Source organism: Arvicola amphibius, chromosome 9 (assembly GCF_903992535.2).
Source record: "Arvicola amphibius chromosome 9, mArvAmp1.2, whole genome shotgun sequence".
Lineage (NCBI taxonomy): Eukaryota > Metazoa > Chordata > Mammalia > Rodentia > Cricetidae > Arvicola > Arvicola amphibius.
In genome coordinates, this window is record NC_052055.2 from 2,376,288 (window position 1) to 2,395,647 (window position 19,360).

Genomic DNA, 19,360 nt, shown 5'->3' on the forward strand with positions numbered 1-19,360 from the left:
TTTGCAGAAGTAAAATGTAGGCGGGCAGAACAGATGGGCGAGAATCCCTGAAACACAACACCTCCTCGTCCCTGGACTGAGAACCACTGTTAACCGAGTTCCTCCTTTACCTCTATTATAAGGTTCACAGTTGCCCTGGTAAAAGCTGGTATGGTGTCTTTTCACCCTGAAATTACTCATAGACTATTTGCTTTTATCTGTGAGAATGTTTTTCTGCATGTTCTAGTAATCTATTGAGGCATTCTCCAGAAAGTACAAAGTTCTAAAACTTGAAAATGAAATAAAACTAGTAAAATAATAATTTATATTACTTCTCTAATGTGATTAAAAATTAAAAATACATAACTATAAGACACTCTTTGTTGAAATGGTATTTTTGCCATGGTTGCTATAATGTGTGAGTAGATTAAACTATTAGACAAGAATGAACAATATCAATCCCACTACTTAAGAAAGGTCATTTTAATGTTTTATTTAGTGTGTGTGTGAGACGTGGGGTGTGGGGGGTGCACATGCCACAGCACACATGTGAAGGTCAGAAGACAGCTCTATGGAGCCAGTTCTGATGCTTCATCATACATGGGTTGTAGGGACCAAACTCACATCATCGCTGACCATCACAGAACCGTTACCCGGGGACCAAACTCACATCATCGCTGACCATCAGAGTCCTGCTACCCACTGTGCATCTCCCTAGCACAGAAAAAGGCTTTCTACATGCTGTGGAGGATGAATAACTTTTAGTGGTTAGTATTTTAAAATACTATATGTTCATACAGAAGTTATTTATTTTGTTGAAACAAGTTATGTCCCTGCAATGCCCACATCTTCGATTTTGTGGTATACATTTGCTCTGTGGAAAGGAGCTATGTCTGCACCATGCTTAGTGTTTGTCAGGTACGTTTGTGTTTTAGTTCTGAGGGGGTTCCCACATCAGACAGCCCAACAGTAATCATTTAAAATCCAGAGTATATAGTAACTTCAGAGAAATAGAAGTAAGCACTGTGTCCAATCTCTGATGTATTCATTTCAAGGCTGCATGAAAAATGAAAACTTTGTAATGAGCCACAGAAGAGGCCATTAGGGCGATCTCCTGTGTAGTGGTGAACATGATGTACCTGCCCAGCCGCTCTAGAGGGAGATGAGCTCACATCAGAAAGATAACCATCTCTGACTTTTTCTTCTGATTCATCACTGACCTGAACTCCATTTGAACCTAGTTAGACAAAAAACAAGCAGAATTCCTGGCCCAAACTATAAAATGTAATTAAGCCCTTTTGAAAGGATGTGTAAAAGAACATTGCTGTACCTCACTTATAACACTACCACCACCACAACCAATAAAGTTAAATCAAGCGCTGCCTGTAATGGATTAAAATAATAAATGTTCCTGGATTTCAGTGTTTGAAGTACTTGAAGGAAACAGACTTCCAACATCCCGAGTAGCTGAATGTAGGAAAGACATTTATTAATGACGTGTTCAAGGATGTGGCCTGCTCAAGATCATTGCTTTCTGTTTACCGTTACACATCTCTTGTGTTTTTACACAGCCCACATGTGTCCGCACACAAGAATTGATTTCTTTTTAGCAAAAGAATTGTTAATTGTATAAATATGGTTCTCTTGGGGAGCCTTTCTGGCAAGAACCCCATTACCACTGCTACAATGCCTGTTTAAATCTACCTTCCACCTTCCAGCCTTATCTCTACCAGGATTAGCTTATTTCTCCCAATCAAATTTAGTTACAAGATTTCAAACCAAATATAAGTTTTTATGGCCTCCAGTGATATATATTTCACCATAGTCTGTAATAGTGGCATGTGCCTGTCTTAATTGATGCCAGGGGGTGGTGATTCAGTGCTTTCTGTTTCAATTTCTCTAGATTTGGTTGCATCTGGATGAAAACAGCAACTTACAGACTTACATATTTATTTAAACAGTTTTGGAGAGAAGGAGACCTTTAAGACAACAAAATTGCTGTCAGTTGCCATGAATCTCAATGCACAGAAGGTTACTGTGGAAGAAAGGTCCTGGTAACTAAGAACTAAAGATCTCTTCCTAGCAGCCTTCCGTCGCATCCTGACACCGCACCTTTAGTTTAGTGCTCTGTGAAATGGGCGTGTGTTGTGAATCCCAGCCCTGAGACTATAGGAAACACAAGCAACCCGCCACCCGTGCAATTGAATTTGTGACAATACTGAGTTCTGTTTGTGGCCACAGCAAATTGTCCTGTTGTCTACATAAGCCAATAGGCTGTGTGCTAAAGAGATTACTGGCAAAACAAGGCTGGCAGGAATGAATGAATATAAATATATCTGAGATACTCTTTTATATGCTGACTGGTCCCCTAGACCTGTTGGCCACGTCAGTGTTACATACTGAGGCTGTGCAAGAGAGCTGGGACAGGGTAGCATTTATTTACAGTGCTGTTACCACTTGCGAAATTGGAATTGCGACCAAGGAATGGAGTCTGTAAAGCAGTAGAGTGCGTAAGGCAGAAGGGCGGGGTGGGTGCTCTCGTCTGCCCCTTACTCACTGCCTGGCTGCTGGGGCAGGTGCTGCGCGCAGCTGCTTCCTACTGTGGAAGTGTAGGTGCTTGGCATAAACTAAATACCTTTTTTCTTTTTTAATCTTCTTTCCTTCTCTCAGCAAAACTATATCACTTGAATGCTGAAGTCATCTATCATTATTTGTTTTGAGTTAAAAATTATTTCTAAATAACTTTATGGTCATTTCTTCATGTAAACCTTATTGCCCAAACTGATTGCATTTAATACTAACTAGATAAGTAATGGCACCAACTTGATAGAGTAGTAACTACAAATAAAACCTTAGTAGGTCTCCACAGCCCCAGTTTCGGGTTCCTGACTTGTAGGTTATTTGAAATATTATAATGATGTCATGAAGTATTAGTTAATAGGTGTCCCATGTCAGGGAATCCTGGGATGAAGCCCAGTGAGCTAGTCTTAACTGCCTTGTTGAGTTAGTCCTGAAAAGGTAGAGATTTGCCCAGGGACATTCTGAGATAAAGACTTTTCATGGCTTCTGGTTTTTCTTTTGATCAGACTTCATTATGTAGGCCAATACCAGTTTCTAGGCCATTGCAGCACATTACCTAGCAAGTTGTTTTGCTTTCAACATTAAGTTTATGGCCAATCTTCATCCATGTGATGACTACAGGAATGACTTCAGGAGGCATGGTGGCACCTACCTGTTAATCTAGTAGGAGGATCTGGAATTCATGAACAATGTGGGCGACATAGTGAGACCTTTGCCACCCAAGCAAAACCAAAAACAAATAAAAAGCAAAAAAGCACAGCAGAACTTTCTTCATGGAAATTGGCTACTGTGTTGATCTCAGAAACTTCACAGATATCTTTTACCGTCCTTCTTCTCTAAAAAGGCTGTCGTTTAGTCTTCAGTTGGTGGCCAGATGAGCCAGTCTGCCTTCCATAAAGTCGGTTTCTAACGAACCCATACAGACAAGACAGAGCATGGTAGCAGACTGGAAAGGAGGAAGGAGCTGTGGCTTTCTGCTCTTTTCATTTTGGTTTTCCAGGCCAAGAGTTTTTAAAACAAATATACTTTCCCTAGACAAGGACCAAGTATGAGCAGCCAATTGCAGAAGACATTCTTCATTCGTGAGAAATTCTCCTTTTATATGGAAAGGAGAAAAGAAAAACTTCCTCTTGTAGCTTGTTTTCCTGGTTTCTTGAATTCAGAAGACCAGGCTTGGGCTAAAGTAGGAGTCCCAACTATTAGTCTCTAAGGAGCACTGGGGCAGAGGTTCCAGCAACTCTAAATTCTCCCTATGAGAAATTAAAAGGTACTTTGGAAAAAGCTCCACTCTGAGCTCTCACTTCCTGTGGCTACTCTATTCACTGAACAATGGCTCCATGATATATATATATATATATATATATATATATATATATATATATATATATGCTTCATGTTTTATTACATTACCTTTATTCCAACTTTTTATTTATGCTAGTAGTAGGCATATATGTTTACATAGGCTTATTGCAAAACTGAACATAAGTAGGATCCAACCAATTTACACCTTCTGTTTAAGGATGAAAAACAGGTGTTTTACGTTTTTTATTTTCTGTTAAAACACCCAAATGCTGTATTTTTTGAGCTTCAAAATAATTGCTTGAAGGAATATAAAATGAAAAGATTTTGGTCTTTGGCAGCTTCGTCATATTTTTGTGAATTGTACTTAAAAGATTTTTTTCTTCCTTCCTTTTTGAGGCTTCCTGATATTTCACTGGTATGCAAATTCACTGGTGGATATTTCTAACGTATCCTTGCTGATTTTTAGTAGCCCAAGATTGCTTCCAGCTGGATTTAAAAACAAAACAAAAACCTCACCTACCTGGCTCTGCTTTGCTGGCACATGTCATCACTGAGCACGCTGCAAACTCAGTCTTCAGAGGCTTGGTTCAGGCTGCACTTGGTGCAGATGACATGTGGAGAGGAGGAGCATTCCATGGGCCTAGTACATCCTGAGGCTGACAGGCTGGCAGTGTTCTTAAATGGTTTTCAAAACAAGTGGTTTGCATTTATTGGTCTTCTAAAGGAATATTTTAAAGGTCATAAGAGTATTTGTTCCTTGAATGTAGTTTATACTCACTTGAAAAGTACGGCAATGCACAAACAAAGCACGATGCCATTCATCACATCAGTTACTTCTGACATTATTCCTCAGTGCTGTTACACCTCATTTATTCTAATTAAATGTCTGCCATTGGTTTCCAAAAACAAATGAAAAATATAAGCAGATTTTTGAAAGAGGTAGTTCCATTGGAAGCTTGAGCAGAAAAGTATTTCTTTAAAGGACAGGAGACAGAAGTTCCAGTCAGAATGACCCGATCACATGACTGCTGAAGGCAGCACTGCATCTCGCTGTAGTAAGGAGGTTATCAGAGCAGAAGGCAGTGGGGTTCAGGGCCTGTGGTCGCACTGCTGTCGGGTGCTCACTGTTGAGATCACAGCCTGGGTTGTAGAAGTTAGCTGAAGCACCTCACCTTGCTGAAAGACAGTTTCAGACCTTGAAGTTTAAAAGATAATTTGACCAGTGGGATGTGGTGGTTTATTCCTTTAGTCTTGGCGTTTAGGAGGCAGAACTGGGTGAATTCTGAGTTCAAGGCCAGCCTGGTCTACTTAGCTTCTGGCCAGCCAAGGGCTATATAGTGAGACCCTGTCTCAGAAATTAAATAAATAAAGCTTGATCTCTAATTAAAGAAGTAAATTTGTTATTTCTTATTTTGAAGGTTGTGACAATTTTATGTCTTCCAATTGAGAAATAGTTTTAATTTTAAAATCTTCTAACATTTGAAAACTTGGAGACCAAAATGTACAGAAAATATAAAAGCTAGCATTTCAAGTGCCTTTGTACTTCCCAGCCAGCAGACGTCCTATTGGTTGTCGGCACAGAGAGAACTCTCCGGAGTGGCCCAGCCATCTCCAGTGTTGCGTCCTTAAGAAGGTAGCTGTGCTACTTCCACTGTGGACATGGTATCCCACCATGCAGAAGTCCGCTGAACAGAGCAACCTGTGCCTTAACGTACCTTCTCTCGCCACTTGTGTAGAGTGAAAATGCCCTGGGGTCCAGTTTACATTTACGTAGATTCATCACCGTGAGTGACACACGGTTCGTCCTATCCCAAGAAACATTCGGTGTGTTTCTTAATGATAAAAGACAAAAGAGAGGCTGTCACACAGACGGGCTCTAGAATGGAAGAAAGGGGAAAGGAAAATGAATGACCCTGTCATGAGTTCCAGAGATTGTATTCATGTTTTGTCAAAACTATGAAGTTGATTGTTCTCTCTTATGACCATTTATGAAATTCATCACCGCTCCTTGTTAATAAAAAATCGCCACAGTCTTACAGGTCCCTTATGCCAGGACTAAAACCATTGGAGCTACTGTGTTTCTGTTTCTACACTCTAGCTCCTAAGAAATGGGCCAGACGCTGTGACACTCTCATAGGCAGGTGCTGTGGGCAAACCTGTCTGTGGCGTCACAGGTAGCCATGTCCCATGCTAGGAGCACAGTCATGTGGGTTGGGGTGTTGTTAGTGTGGCAGCAGGGAAGGCATGTGGGCATGAACTGAATTGGTCTTCTAGTCTCAAGAGTGGGCCGTTTCTAACTTTCTTTTAGGTATGTGACAAGAGCAAAGAAGAAAGAGGATGAGCAGGACCTAGCAGACATTTGTATCTGTTGGCCATGTGTTTTCCTGATGCATTTTGGTGTGCCTCTTTCTAGTTGTGATAACATGAGGATGATAATTTCTTAAACCTTTTATTCATCCACATATTTGTGTTTTCTTGGATATCGTTCAAGTGTTGTTTCCCTCTTAGAGTCCAATTAAGTGTTTCTTCATTACTTTTTTTTAACTCCAATGAATTCTTTGATAAAGTTCATCATTGTTTTAAAGTCTGTGTTCTGGTATTCATCTTAGGTACTTCAGGATGGACAGCACTTCTGTAGGATTAGTGGGTTTGATGGGAAACATGCTACATTGTCCATTCATATTGTCTTTGCTGTTTGACTTTGCTATGTGGTCGTGCATCTGACGTGATGCTCTGAATTTTAGACTGGGCCAGTGCAGGAGCTGCATAAACTGAGTTAGGCTGGGTAAAGCTGGTCGGTGAGCTGTTTAACAGACCAGGCAAACGTGGGTCTGATGCTAGGCCTGTGGGTGCAGAGATGGCAGTGGGCAGAGGGAAGGAAAGAGGTTCCTCCAAATGACAGGTGGCTCTTGAACAAAGTAGATTTGAAGATCACTAATATGGACCTAGACCTGTGGGTATGGAGATGCCCATAGGCAGCAGTGGGGGTGGTTGGAGGGAGGATGAGAAAGAAAAGAAGCAACTTACCAAGCGAAGGAAGGAACTAGGCTTGTGAAGATAGATGGTGCTGTGAGAATGACTTCCCCACTTGGCTTGGCAAAGGTGGCTCACAAGCAAAAGTGTGTTTGAGGGCTAAGTGTCTGGTACTAGGCTTGTAGGTTTGCAGATGATGGAGAGTTGGAGATCCAAGGTAATTCTCAGTGGACTGATATGTTTCTATCAGCCAGGGGTCAGTGTTAGTAAGGCCGAGAGAGAGAGACAAGTGCAAGCTGTAAGTGATTAGGAAACCAGGAACAGACGTGAGAGTGAGGTTGTGGTAAAGAATCCGACAGAAAGAAGACAAGAGCAACAGTCTTAATTACAGTAAAAGAACCGGTGGGACACAGAGCGGGTTTGTGAAATACCAAGAGCATTGGAGTTCATGCGCTATCGAGAAAGTGTCTCTGCTCCTTAGCAGGTCATATGCTCAACAGTCCCTACAGAAATGGTGCAAATTGACTTTAACCCCTCAGTGCTTCCTGCGATCTCAGAGGCTGAGAAGCTCTGGTGTGGATGGTTGGGAATTAGTGTGTGTCTGTTCTCACAGATAGATAACATAGGACTTGGGCTTGTCACTCGGCTATATGGACATGCTGCCAAAACAAGAAATTACCACTAAGGTCATTAAAACAAAGTCAAGTTCACTAAAATAGTAGACATGTGGGGTGAAGAGCAGACTGCTGATCACCTTTCAGAATGCAATTGGCTAGAAGATACATATCAGATACTGGGGCGGGGGTCCGTCTTTGAAATGCTTGCTATGAGAACTTGAGGATCCAGTCTTGATCCCTAGCACTGACATTAAGAAGCTGGTGTGGCGATAATTTGTAATCTCAGTGCTGGGAAAGTAGAGACCAGGGACTTCCTGGGACCTAGTAGCCAGCCAGCCAGCCTAATTGGAGAGCTCCAACTCCCATTAAGAGACAGTCTCAAAAATCAAGGTGGTTGGCCATCTTGAGGAACAGCAACCAAATTTGACGTCTGACCTCTACATGTCTGTGCATACATGAACACGCACGCACGCGCGCGCACACACACACACACACACACATACGTACACTACAAACATGAACACACAGAAGAATAAAGGGCCCCAGACTCAGGGGAGCACTGAGATGCAGAGAGCTTGCAGCTGGGGCGGGAATCAACACAGCTGTTGCTAAGTAGTCCAATGACAGCAGCCTGTGATGACTGAAACCCTGATACATTGTAGAGATTCTCAAATTCAGAAAGGGAAGTTAGAATAGAGACAGGGAAATGACTAGAAACCAACCAGTGATATTTAACTAGAGCCCCAGATGCATTTACTGATGGGTACATACAGAAATAGGTATAGTTGTGTGTTTACATGTGTTATTATGTAGTCACTTCTTATGGCTGTTTATAGAGAGTGTGTCACTGGGGTGGGCTTTGAGGTCTCGGATGCTCAATCCAGGCCCAGTGCTGCTCTCTCTTCCTGCTGCCTGCTGATCCAGATGGAAAACTCTCGGGTCCTTCTTCAGCACTGTGTCTGCCTGTGCACCACCATGCTTCCTGCCATGATGACAATGGACTAAACCCCTGAATATTAAGCTAGACCCAACCAACTAAATGCTTTCCTTATGAAGATTTGCCGTGGCCATGGTGTCCCCTCACAGCAACAGAACCCTGACTGAGACAGGACAGGGAATCTCGGCATTCCAGCCGGTCAAAACTGGTTTAAGCCACCATTCTTCTGCAGTAGCGTGGCTAGAAAGTTAAGAAGTTTATCCCCAAATGAGGAGGATAGATCAAAAAGACCAACTTAAAGATTCAGTTCCCAGTGACCAAAGTTGGTTCATTTTAAGCAGTAAATAAGCATAGCATGGCAGCACACATTTTCACTCCCAGCACTCAGGAGGCAGAGGCAGGTGGATCTCTATTGGTTCAAGGCCAGCCAGGGCTACACAGAGAAACCTTGTCTCGAAAAACCAAAATAGAGTGGGGCTGGACCAGCTGCCAGGACCTGGTTAGGCCAAGATGGGGACACCCCTACTGTCAGCCTCTCCACTCCAGCAGTGCCCACTGGGGCCTGGAACTGGTTCAAGTGCTCAGCCCCTGCCCTCTCTGCAGGAAGAAGTAGAGTCTTGGGAACCTCTCCACTGTCACAGTTGAGGATGGAGTTAGTTGGTCCAGAGGAGCTAGGGAAGGTGCCTCCAATTGACTCTCGACCCAACTTCCCAGCCCTCTACTTCCATGCCAGCCAGGTTCACATCTTCAGACTCCTTTGGAGCCGCAGCAACCCAGGGCCTCAGCCTGGCTCGTTCCATGTTGGCCTAGACAAGGATGATGACAGTGGTTCCAGAAACTTGGTAGGCATTGACAGATGACAAGACTGAGCAAGCCGTGGACGTGGTGAAGTCCCACCTCATGTCTGCCATGCGACCTGGCAGACCAGATGCTGCCCTGGAGCGAGAGGATGCATTGCTGTGAGCTGTGGCCAAGCCAGCACAGCTGGCTCAGCTGCTGTCCTGGGTCTTCCACTACACAGGCCCTCTGCACCCAAGGGGTGTTCCATTTGAGCCTCCTTTCCTTCACAGTGTGCCTTTGGAGGGCTACCACTGGCTTCTGGGCCTTGTGCCAGCTGCGTGCTCCCTTTTCCTATGTAGCTTTAATGCCCACACCCAACCCAATGCTCAGGGATGGGAGTTGAAGGCCTAGTGTTCACCTATCCCTTCCACCTGGTCCTCCTGTCTCCAGGCCTTCTGGGAAAAGGGACAGCACAGGAGCAGGTGCTTATCTGCTTACCCTCATCCACAAAAGAGCCCAGTCCCACCTCTTCCACTCAGAATCGGTATTCTGGGGACACCTCCCATCAGCAATAGATGATCTAGAAAGATTTGGAGGTTCCCTGGCTGGTCCCACCCTGTTCCCTCTGAGTGCTCCCTCTCCTCTGCTCAGGGGAAGGTTGTATGGACAGTGACTTCAACTTCTGGGATTCAGGTTGTTATTGAAATAACTTTAATTTAAAAAAAATATGAAGAAACTTTAAAAAAAGAAAAAACAAAGTAATAATAATATTGAATTTTGATTTGTAAAGTATTTAGGATTCCATACAAACACTAATACAATGACAACTTTTAAAGCAGGGAACTAGAAAGTCAACATTATCACACAACTTATCAAGTAATCATTCTGAATTCCATTAGTGAATAGTGACATTAGTGTATGAAAAGCTATCTACTTAATCTCCAGGAATCTTCCCCAAGGGGTAACTCTATACTGAGTGGAAAATCTGACAGACAAAGCCCTCAGAGTTACTGTACATAGCCGTGGAACAGAGGGATCACATGTCCCATATGATGCCCAAGGGCATCCTCGCTGAGGTTATCCTCTGGGAAGTTAAACTGAAATTGACAAACAAGCCTTAGGATAGTTGAGATTCAGAATCTCAAAATCACATAGGACAAGGAAACTAGAATATTGGTTACAGATTAAGATAAAAGTCTTGACACCTAAGCTCAATGGCATCTAGTTTGGGGTTGTAGGCCAGGAGAAACTACATCATGGGGGAAGAAGAGAATTTTAAATAGGATCTGGCTGGGTGTGGTGGTTCACACCTCTAGAAGTAGAAACAGGCAGATCTCTGTAAGTTCAAAGCCAGTCCGATCTACAAAGCAAGTTTTCAGGTCAACCCGGGCTACATGATGAGACCCTGACTCAAAGGGGGAAAAAAAGTAAATAACATGGCTGTGTGAGGGATCTATTGGAACTCCATATATTTGAAGCATTTACATAGTCCTAAAATATTTCAAAGTTCTTGGTTTTTCGCTTGTTTGATGAAGACCATGAGGAAGTAGCTCCCATGGCTTTCCATTGATCCTTCTTCTCTTACGGTGATGTAAGATGGAGAATGGCAAAGATGTGGGCAAGTCAGATTCTAAACTGTCACGTGCATTCTCTGGAGCAGGTTCCAAACAGCTAGTGCTGCGTTCACAGAGGAGCTCAAGTGTGACAGCCTCGTGCACACTTCAACTGCACAGCTGCTTTTCCCTGATGACTTAAAATATTGGAGTGAGAGAATGGAGCTTGAAAGAATGAAGTAGAAATTGATGACGTATGTATCGTGCCTCATGTAGGCACAGTTGTCAGAAGGCGTATTGACTTCGTTGAGCTGATTTTTAGGTTTCTATTCTGTGTGTGTGTGTGTGTGTGTGTGTGTGTGTGTGTGTGTGTGTGTGTGTGTGTGTGTGTGGATGACTTTACTCTGAGCACTCAGTAGGCAGAGGCGGGGTGGGGCAGACTGACCTCTGTGTGTCTGAGGGTAGTCTGTTCTACTTAGCAACACCTTGTCTTAAAAAATCAAAAAAAATCTCAAGGTAATTGTGAAAAGGGGGAAGTTTCAGTGGTACATGTTTGATAAAAAGATTTAAGAAACTTATTTCTCACCGTGGTAACTTTAAAACAAGTAGCGATAACACTTGTGGTTATCCTTCTGGGCTGATTGTGCTGATCCCTTCTGTGGAAGAAAGTTGTGTCTCTTATTGCCACAATAAGTACTTACCACATATGAAATTTTCAGTTCTCCACAGAAAATCAGTGCAGGTACTGTACTTCCATACCTACACCCTGAGCCTAAGGTGTTTCTTAATCTTCCATCTTTTTCAGGATCATATAGCAGTAGGAAATTAAGCCCTGAGCATTACAGATGTGGCCTGGTGAAATTCAATATTCTCAGTGACAATTTAGAATGTGAGTTTCCTGGGAGGAGAATGAACTCACCACTTTAACTGTGCATCTAGATTCCTGAAAGTCTGCTATAGGCTTTATGAAAAGGTTTTGATCCACACTCCTGCATTTTAAAAAAGGAAACCTACATTTTAAAGTGTATTCCTTTTCTGTGCGTATTTACTTTGAACTCTGGCAAATAGTTTTTCTCATAAATCTAACCTGCCGCTGTCTGTTTTTAAGACTTTGTAGAATTCAAGTGGTTATGAGGTGGGAAGTTTGGATTAAGCCAGAGTTTTTAGAAAGCACATGTTATGTATTTTGATTGTTTTGAATTTTAGCATGGGCCAACCCAAAACTTGAGTTTTGAGTGTCTAGCAAAGTGTATTAAACTGCGCTCTGTTGTCGTAAGAGAGCACAGAAAATCGCCCCTTCATATCGTGGTAACGGGCGAATGAAGCAGCTGTCCTTGTCCCTAATGTACTTGTGAAAAGCTTGCAGAATTTAATGAAACCATCTCCACTCATAAAACTTAAATTGTGCACACATGGAAAAGTCCTAGTGTTTTGGCAAATATTGCTTTGTTAGGAATGTGAATGTCTACCTGCTTCAGAATTCTGTAATAATGGCACAAGGCTGGGGAGAGCTGGCCAAGAGAAGAGTTCCACTGTTTTTTAAACATGCCTAGTCCTTTCCCTAACTTTTTTTTTTTTTTTTGCCCAGGAATAATTAAACTATACAGCCTTTCTTTTTCTCTCCTTCAGGCATAAGTCTTGGATCATCATTCCTCCTCAACATAAGTGATTTTCTCCTTAAAACAAGCCTCAAAGACAGAAGTCGGATTCTGATGGGACCTTTCTCTGCTACTGTCAATCTGGAAGCCAAGTGGTGTAAACACAGTGGCAATCCAGGCCCACAACAGGCCATACCAAAAATAGCCGTGGATTTAAGAGGTGGTCTGCTACAGGTCTGTAGGGGCTACCAAATTTTCCCCACAGGTTTTTAACTGGACTGTTGTTGTTTTGTTTTGTTTTGAAATACTTCACCAAAATTTAAATTTTTTGTGTGATAAGGAAGTGTATGATCTTAACAGCATGACTGAAGAATGGGTCATATCGTCTCATTTCCCTGTTTCACAGTATAGTTCAATGGGTTGGGGTCTTGCTGCTGTTGTTGGTATATTCAGGGTTTTGTGATCGTTGTCATCACAGTCAAACCTTAGAGTATCTTCTTACCATTCATTCACCAGTTGAGGGAGTTTGGGAATCGTTCCACTTTGGACTATTCCCGAAAAGTGCTTCTGTGAACAGCTGTAGACAGGTTCTCCGTGGACATACAGTTTGGTTTCTCTTGGTTGTGAAACTGGAAACTGGGAGTGGAAATGCTAGGGAAACTTTCTATTGTGTGGGGTTTCTAATTGTAGAGCAGTCAGCCTGGATCAGGCCCAGTGTCACCGAACACACAGAGCTGTGTCATAGTTGCAACTACCTTAGGCATATGATGCTCGCTTATTAAAATTTGGTATATTATATCCTAACCTCTCATTCGTGCCTATAGCCAGGTATGGAATGTGTGAGATTCTCTATTCTCTTTCTTGATAATACTTAGGTAGCTCTTAACTTCATTATGCAATTTCATGTCCCTCAAGATTGTTGGAAATCAAAAAAGTTACAAGATTCACAATGACAGAAATTTTAGTGACTAGTTTATCACTAAAGGGGGTGTATTAAATGTGCATTTCTTAAAATCAACCAAAAATTGCAATCTTTCAACTTTTTTAGTTTTCTTTTTTATTAGATTTAAAAAAAAAAAACCAATCCAAATTCCCACTCCCTCTCCTCCTCCCATTCCCTCCATACACACTCCCACCCCATCCCTTCTAATCCTAAGAGAAGGTAAGGCACTTTGCTTTATGGAAAGTCCAAGGCCCTCCCCACTACATCAAGGCTGAGCAAGGTAAACATCCGAAGAGAATAGGATCCCAGAAAACCAGTACGTGCAGTAGAGATAAATCCCAGTGCCACTGCCATTGGCCCCTCAGTCTGCCCCAGCCATACAACTGTCAGCCACATTTAAAGGTACTGGTTTGGTCCTATGCATGTCCCTTCCCAGTCCAGCTGGAGTTGGAGAGTTTCAATTAGCTCAGGTAAACTGTTTCAGTGGATGAACCCTTCATGGTCTTGACTTCTTTGCTCATATTCTCATTTCTTCTACTCTTCAACTAGACCCTGGAAGCTCAGTCCGGTGCTCCGATGTGGGTCTCTGCCTCTGTTTCCATCTGTTGTTGGAGGAAAGTTTAAGATAATCATCAGTCTGACTACAGGGCCAGGCCAATTCGGGCACCCTGTCCTCTACTGCTTAGGGTCTTAGCTGGGGTCATCCTTGTGGATTCCTGGGAGTTTTTCTAGAGCCAGGTTTCTTGCTAACCCCATAATGGCTCCCTCAATCAAGATATCTTTTTCCTTGCTCTCATATCTGTCCTTCATCCATCTTGACTATCCCATTCCCTCAAGTTCTCCTCAACCCCCTTCTTCCCTTCCTTCTACTCCCTGCCCCCATGGTCCCAATTTTGTTAGGAGATTTTGTCAGTTTCCAATTTCCAGGTGGGTCTCTATATATTTTTCTTAGGGTTCTCCTTATTACTTAGCTTCTCTAGGATCATGAACTACAGGCTCAGTATCCTTTGTTTAGCTAGTATCCACTAATGAGTGAGTATACCATATTCATTTTGGGGGGAACTGGGTTACCTCACTCAGGATGGTGTTTTTTAATTCCATCATTTGCATGCAGAATTCAAGATGTCATTGTTTTTTTTACCGCCTAGTAGTACTCTAAGGTGTAGATGCGCCACACTTTCTTTATCCAGTCTTCAGTTGAGGGGCATCTGGGTTGTTTCCAGGTTCTGGCTATGACAAACAATGCTGCTATGAACATAGTTGAACAGATGCTTTTGTAGTATGATTGAGCATCTTCTGGGTATCAATCTTTCAACTTTTAACCCCTTTTTTCTGGCATGAACCACAATTTGGGGATATTCCAAGGAAATTACTTATCGCTTTGAAAAGGCTTTCATTTCTGTCAGTAACCTTTTAAATGTTTTTTAACTGCACTACCTTTTCTCTAGGAGAAAAGTACACATTAAGAACAGTAATAAGAGAAAAATGAAGTTTGTCCTCTCTTGTTCTAGGCACTTGACACTAATCGCTGTGCCCCTGGTCCTTCTCTGTCATTGTCTCTCCCTCTGACCCTGGACACTGTGCTGCCGGAGGGGAGCTGACGCTGACAGTCTCACTAACACAGACTCCAGGAACCGTACAGGGGCCAGTTTCCTTCTCTCCTGTTAGGACTGATCTCTGGCAAATGGAAGAAGTCAGTCCACGAGACTGTTATCATTTTATTAATATTTGGCCTAGAGAACCTGTGTGTCCTGATCTTGGACTTTAAGAAATATTCTTTTTCCTTTTTGCTGAATGAATTGGCAAACAGTGCTTCACACCATTGTAATATCATCACTAATCTAAAGTTTAAAGTTTACTCTTATCTACACAATCCATGATAGGTTATTCAAATATTAGAATTTCAAACAATAAATTATTATTTCTTGGAAATTGTAGTTTATTATTATTAATTATACTGAACATGATTATAGCCTCACATTAATTCAAATATGATTTGTACCTAATTATTCTCAAGAAATGTTTATGTTTAAAGACTGTTAATATTTTCATACCCTTTTGAAGGTCTTCTGGGGTCAAGAGCATTTGAATTGCTTGTCCCTTCTGCATGAATTATTCAGTGGATATCTTCAGGAAGAGAGGAGCTTTGAAGTGCCGGTTCCCGAATCAGCACCCCAGATGCCATCTCTTGTGGATAAGACTCAAGCTCTGAGAAGTGAACCAAGTTCAGATGACCTGCGGACAGGCACCTTCCAGTACCTACAGGATGCTGGTGAGTACAGGCAGTGTCAGTTTGAGTGTGCGTGCCGTGTGTGGCGTGGAATGAGTGCACTGATAGCACTGGAGCACGGGAAAGCGGTCCATTCACACTGACAGTGTGGAGTGATAACACCAATCAGTCCCTCTTTGAAATTGACTTTTTCCATCTCAAATCTTATTTAAACTGATCAGTTAGTTTCTTTATGTGATTTTTTTTTTCCTCTGAGAAATCAACGTGTTCCTTTTTAAAACCTTGCAATGTTGTTTTCATTTGGCAGAACCTTTGAAACTCCCTGGTGCCTATGAAGTCTTGTTCTGCAGTGAGACAGACGAGAGCCCGGGGATGATGCTGTGGAGGTATCCAGAACCTCGCGTGCTTACCCTGGTGCGGATAACTCCTGTGCCTTTCAACACCACAGAGGACCCAGATATTAGCACAGCGGACCTTGGTGATGTGCTGCAGGTGTGTAGTGGCTGCTTTTATCTTTCTAAAATAAAATAAGTATGAGAAAATAATGACCATTAAGAAAAAAATTATTAGAGCATATATATTTCTTCTGTCAGTAGTAGCAAAGATGAGTACATTCACTTGTATGCTGTATGAATGCTACATGTGTAAAAAGGAGAGAGATACTTTGATGTCTCTGGACCACCTAAAGCAGTAAAGATCAGGGGGTTCCAGGGATCCAAGCAGCATACCGGAAGCTTGACCATTCTCAATAGCCAGAGTCAGTATCTGGTCATACAATGTTTTATAACTTAATAAAAAAATATAAGGAATCAATGTATGGGTAAAGTTCAAAGTAGAGATGTAGGCCTAGGGAACAAGACAGGGCTGCGGTTTCTGGAAGTTGAGCTTGTTCTAGAATTCACAGCAGGGATTCTGTGTATAGAGTAGTATAGCGTTCACAGTAAAGATAAAGCAACAGGACTCAACAGATAGGAGAAGTGTCCTGATGCCATTTCCTGAGATCCTGGAGCTGTCTGTCCTCATGTTCTGCCTTTGAGCAACAGAATTTAACTTGCGGCTGGGAATGGATCTCATGGACAGAAGCAACTCTTCAGTTGCAATCTTAGGGTCCTACAAATTGTCTTGTTTCCTTAGAGAAGTTGAGAATAGAAACTATGTAGCATCGGTCACAGGATCAGATAGCTCAGATTTTCTCCTTTGTACCTAAAGGTTCAGGTCCTAGAGTTGCTCTTAGGGGTCAGAAAACATCTGAGCCACTCATGTGCTGGGAGCTCCATCGAGCGTGACTAGTTCTTTGGTGTTGATGGGTAGAGGAGTCTCCCTACGTCCTCTTCCAAAGGGAACCCTCCTGTTGTCCTCATTGTACTGCGATGGTCTCGCGTCTGTTCTGGAGGCTCGGGTCTGATGTTGCGTGGCTGACCTGAGGGGAAGGAAAGTATGAAAGGTGCCCTGGTCAGTGTGGTGCAGTGTAGATTCTGTGGGCTGTGACGGTTCTTCTGACCAAACTTCTGGGCTTCCCAGACTTTCAACTTCCTTTCCTAAAAGTAACAGTTGTCGTTATCAATCTTTCAAAGTAATTGCAGGCTATTACAGTAAATGGAACATTATAGTTAATATGCTTAAATCAATGCCTTTACACATAGTGGGGTCTTCTCTACTCAGCTTACACAAACACCTAGAGATTATTATGAGACTTCTTCATGCCATCTCAGCCCCCAGTCTCCCATCCAACCTAGCCTTTCCAAAATCGTATAGGAACAGAGAGATCACATGACTCACTGAAGGAAACACTCCGTGGGTCTGTCACCCTGCTATGCCTGCTGTGATAACCTGGCATGCCCTGGACATTGAACATGCTTTAGTTAAACTAGCCTATTTGTATTTCCAAAACCAACTTTAACTACCCACTTTTTCCTTATTTATTAGTTTGATTTCTATTGTTCTGATAAACTTTATGTCCAAAACAATCTGGGGCAGAAAAGATTTCTTTCAGCTTACACTTCCGGGTTGCAGTCTACTATTGGGGGAATCAGGACAGGAACTCAAGCAGGGACCGGAGCAGACTCAGAAGACACTGCTTCCCAGCTTGCTCTCATGGCTCATGGCAGCCGGCTTCCTTATACAGCTTGGACCTACCTGATTTGAGATGCACGGCCTTTGGTGAGCTGGACCTTCCTACATCCACTAGCCATCGAGAAAATGCCCCAAAGACATGCCCACAGGCAGTCTGTTCCATGTAGTGCCTCAGCTGACTTGACTTCCCTCTTGACTCTCAAGAAAAACAATAATAAAATTAAATAAGCCAACACACTGTCAGTTTCTCCTTTCTTGAAAACTAGAGTCCTGTCTACTCTTGGGTTAGCTAACATTCCGTCTGACCCCTGAAAACTTCTCGGACAGCATGTCTAAACGTGCTGCCATCCTCCTGAAACCCTGGAACACAGATGTCACTGCTTTGATGCTGCTTTTCACTTTATCCTGTTTCTCTATATCTTCTTTCATTCCGAGATTGTGTGTCTCAAGAAAGGGATCACATAGCTTACCACTGTGTTCCTTGTACTAAATAGGGCCACGCAAAAAATTGTTAGTGGTAAATGCTTGGATGCCTGGGTTCCTGCTGCCTGCTGTGTAGAAGTATTAAGAAGTTAACTAATTAACTTAAGTTTAAAGTTAATAAGTTAATTATTAAGAAGTTATTCATAGTATATTAGTAAATTTATTTTGGAATTTTAATGGAACATATAGGAACGTGCCTATATTATTCATCTAACCATAGATTCTAAAAAAAAAAGAACCCTAAATTTAATGTTATAGAAACCAAAATGACTTTATTTTGTGTCCATTAAAGATTTTATCACATAAATTTAAATACTGACATGTCAACAAAATGAAGGTATATGTAGTTAACAAGAACTGGGATTGAAAGATACCACCAACCTGTAAAGAGTGTTGCTTTAAATGGGCTTAGGTGTGTGATTTTGTGTGGCAGTTTCCAGGGTTCCCTTTCCCCCTGGTGGTGTGATTTTGTGTGGCAATTTCCAGGGTTCCCTTTCCCTCACCTTATTGCATCTTGTTAGGATTCCAGTTTGAAATGTCCACTTTCAGACTTGGCAATGGATTGTTTTTAAGACAGGGTCTCACTTTACAGCCTTGGCTAACCTGTAACTTACTGTATATATAGACCAGACTGTACCGCCTTGGCTAACCTGGAACTTTCTGTATATATAAACCAGACTGTACTGCCTTGGCTAATCTGGAACTTGATGTATATATGGACTGGAGGGTACAGCCTTAGCTAACCTGGAATTTTCTGTATATATAGACCAGACTGTACAGCCTTGGCTAACCTGGAACTTGATGTATATATGGACTGGAGGGTACAGCCTTGGCTAACCTGGAACTTTCTGTATATATAAACCAGACTGTACCGCCTTGGCTAATCTGAAACTTGATGTATATATGGACTGGAGGGTATAGCCTTGGCTAACCTGGAACTTGCTGTATATACAGACCAGAGTGGACTTGAACTCAAAGAGACTAAAAAGTGCCTCAGCCTCCCAAATTCCAGGCTTAAAGACATTTGCCACCACAACGGATGGACATTTTAATTTTTATGTAGATCCATTGTGTTACTTTATATGGGAGGGGATAATATTTAGCTTGACTGATTGTTATATGCAGCATATTAATGAGGAAACAAGAGCACAGTATTGATGGAACAAGAATAAAATTAGAAAATGTTTTTTAAAGTATTTTAAGGTCTATTTTTTTTTATCATCTCTTAGTTAAATGTATGTGTATCTCTGCATGTAGTACCTGTGGCAGTCAGATGCACTGAATTCCTTGGAGCTGGGGTTCCAGACAAGGG

The 19,360-nt window shown here is 42.2% G+C and overlaps 1 protein-coding gene across 1 annotated transcript in view; it reads left to right on the forward strand.

Annotated features, from left to right (window-relative positions):
• Positions 1 to 19,360, forward strand: part of Vps13b (vacuolar protein sorting 13 homolog B) — a 467,803-nt gene that overhangs the window by 330,722 nt on the left and 117,721 nt on the right. Inside the window, 3 exon segments of the mRNA XM_038343548.2 lie at positions 12,351 to 12,553; positions 15,327 to 15,534; positions 15,800 to 15,984. Of these exon segments, the coding sequence (XP_038199476.1) occupies positions 12,351 to 12,553; positions 15,327 to 15,534; positions 15,800 to 15,984 (596 nt within the window).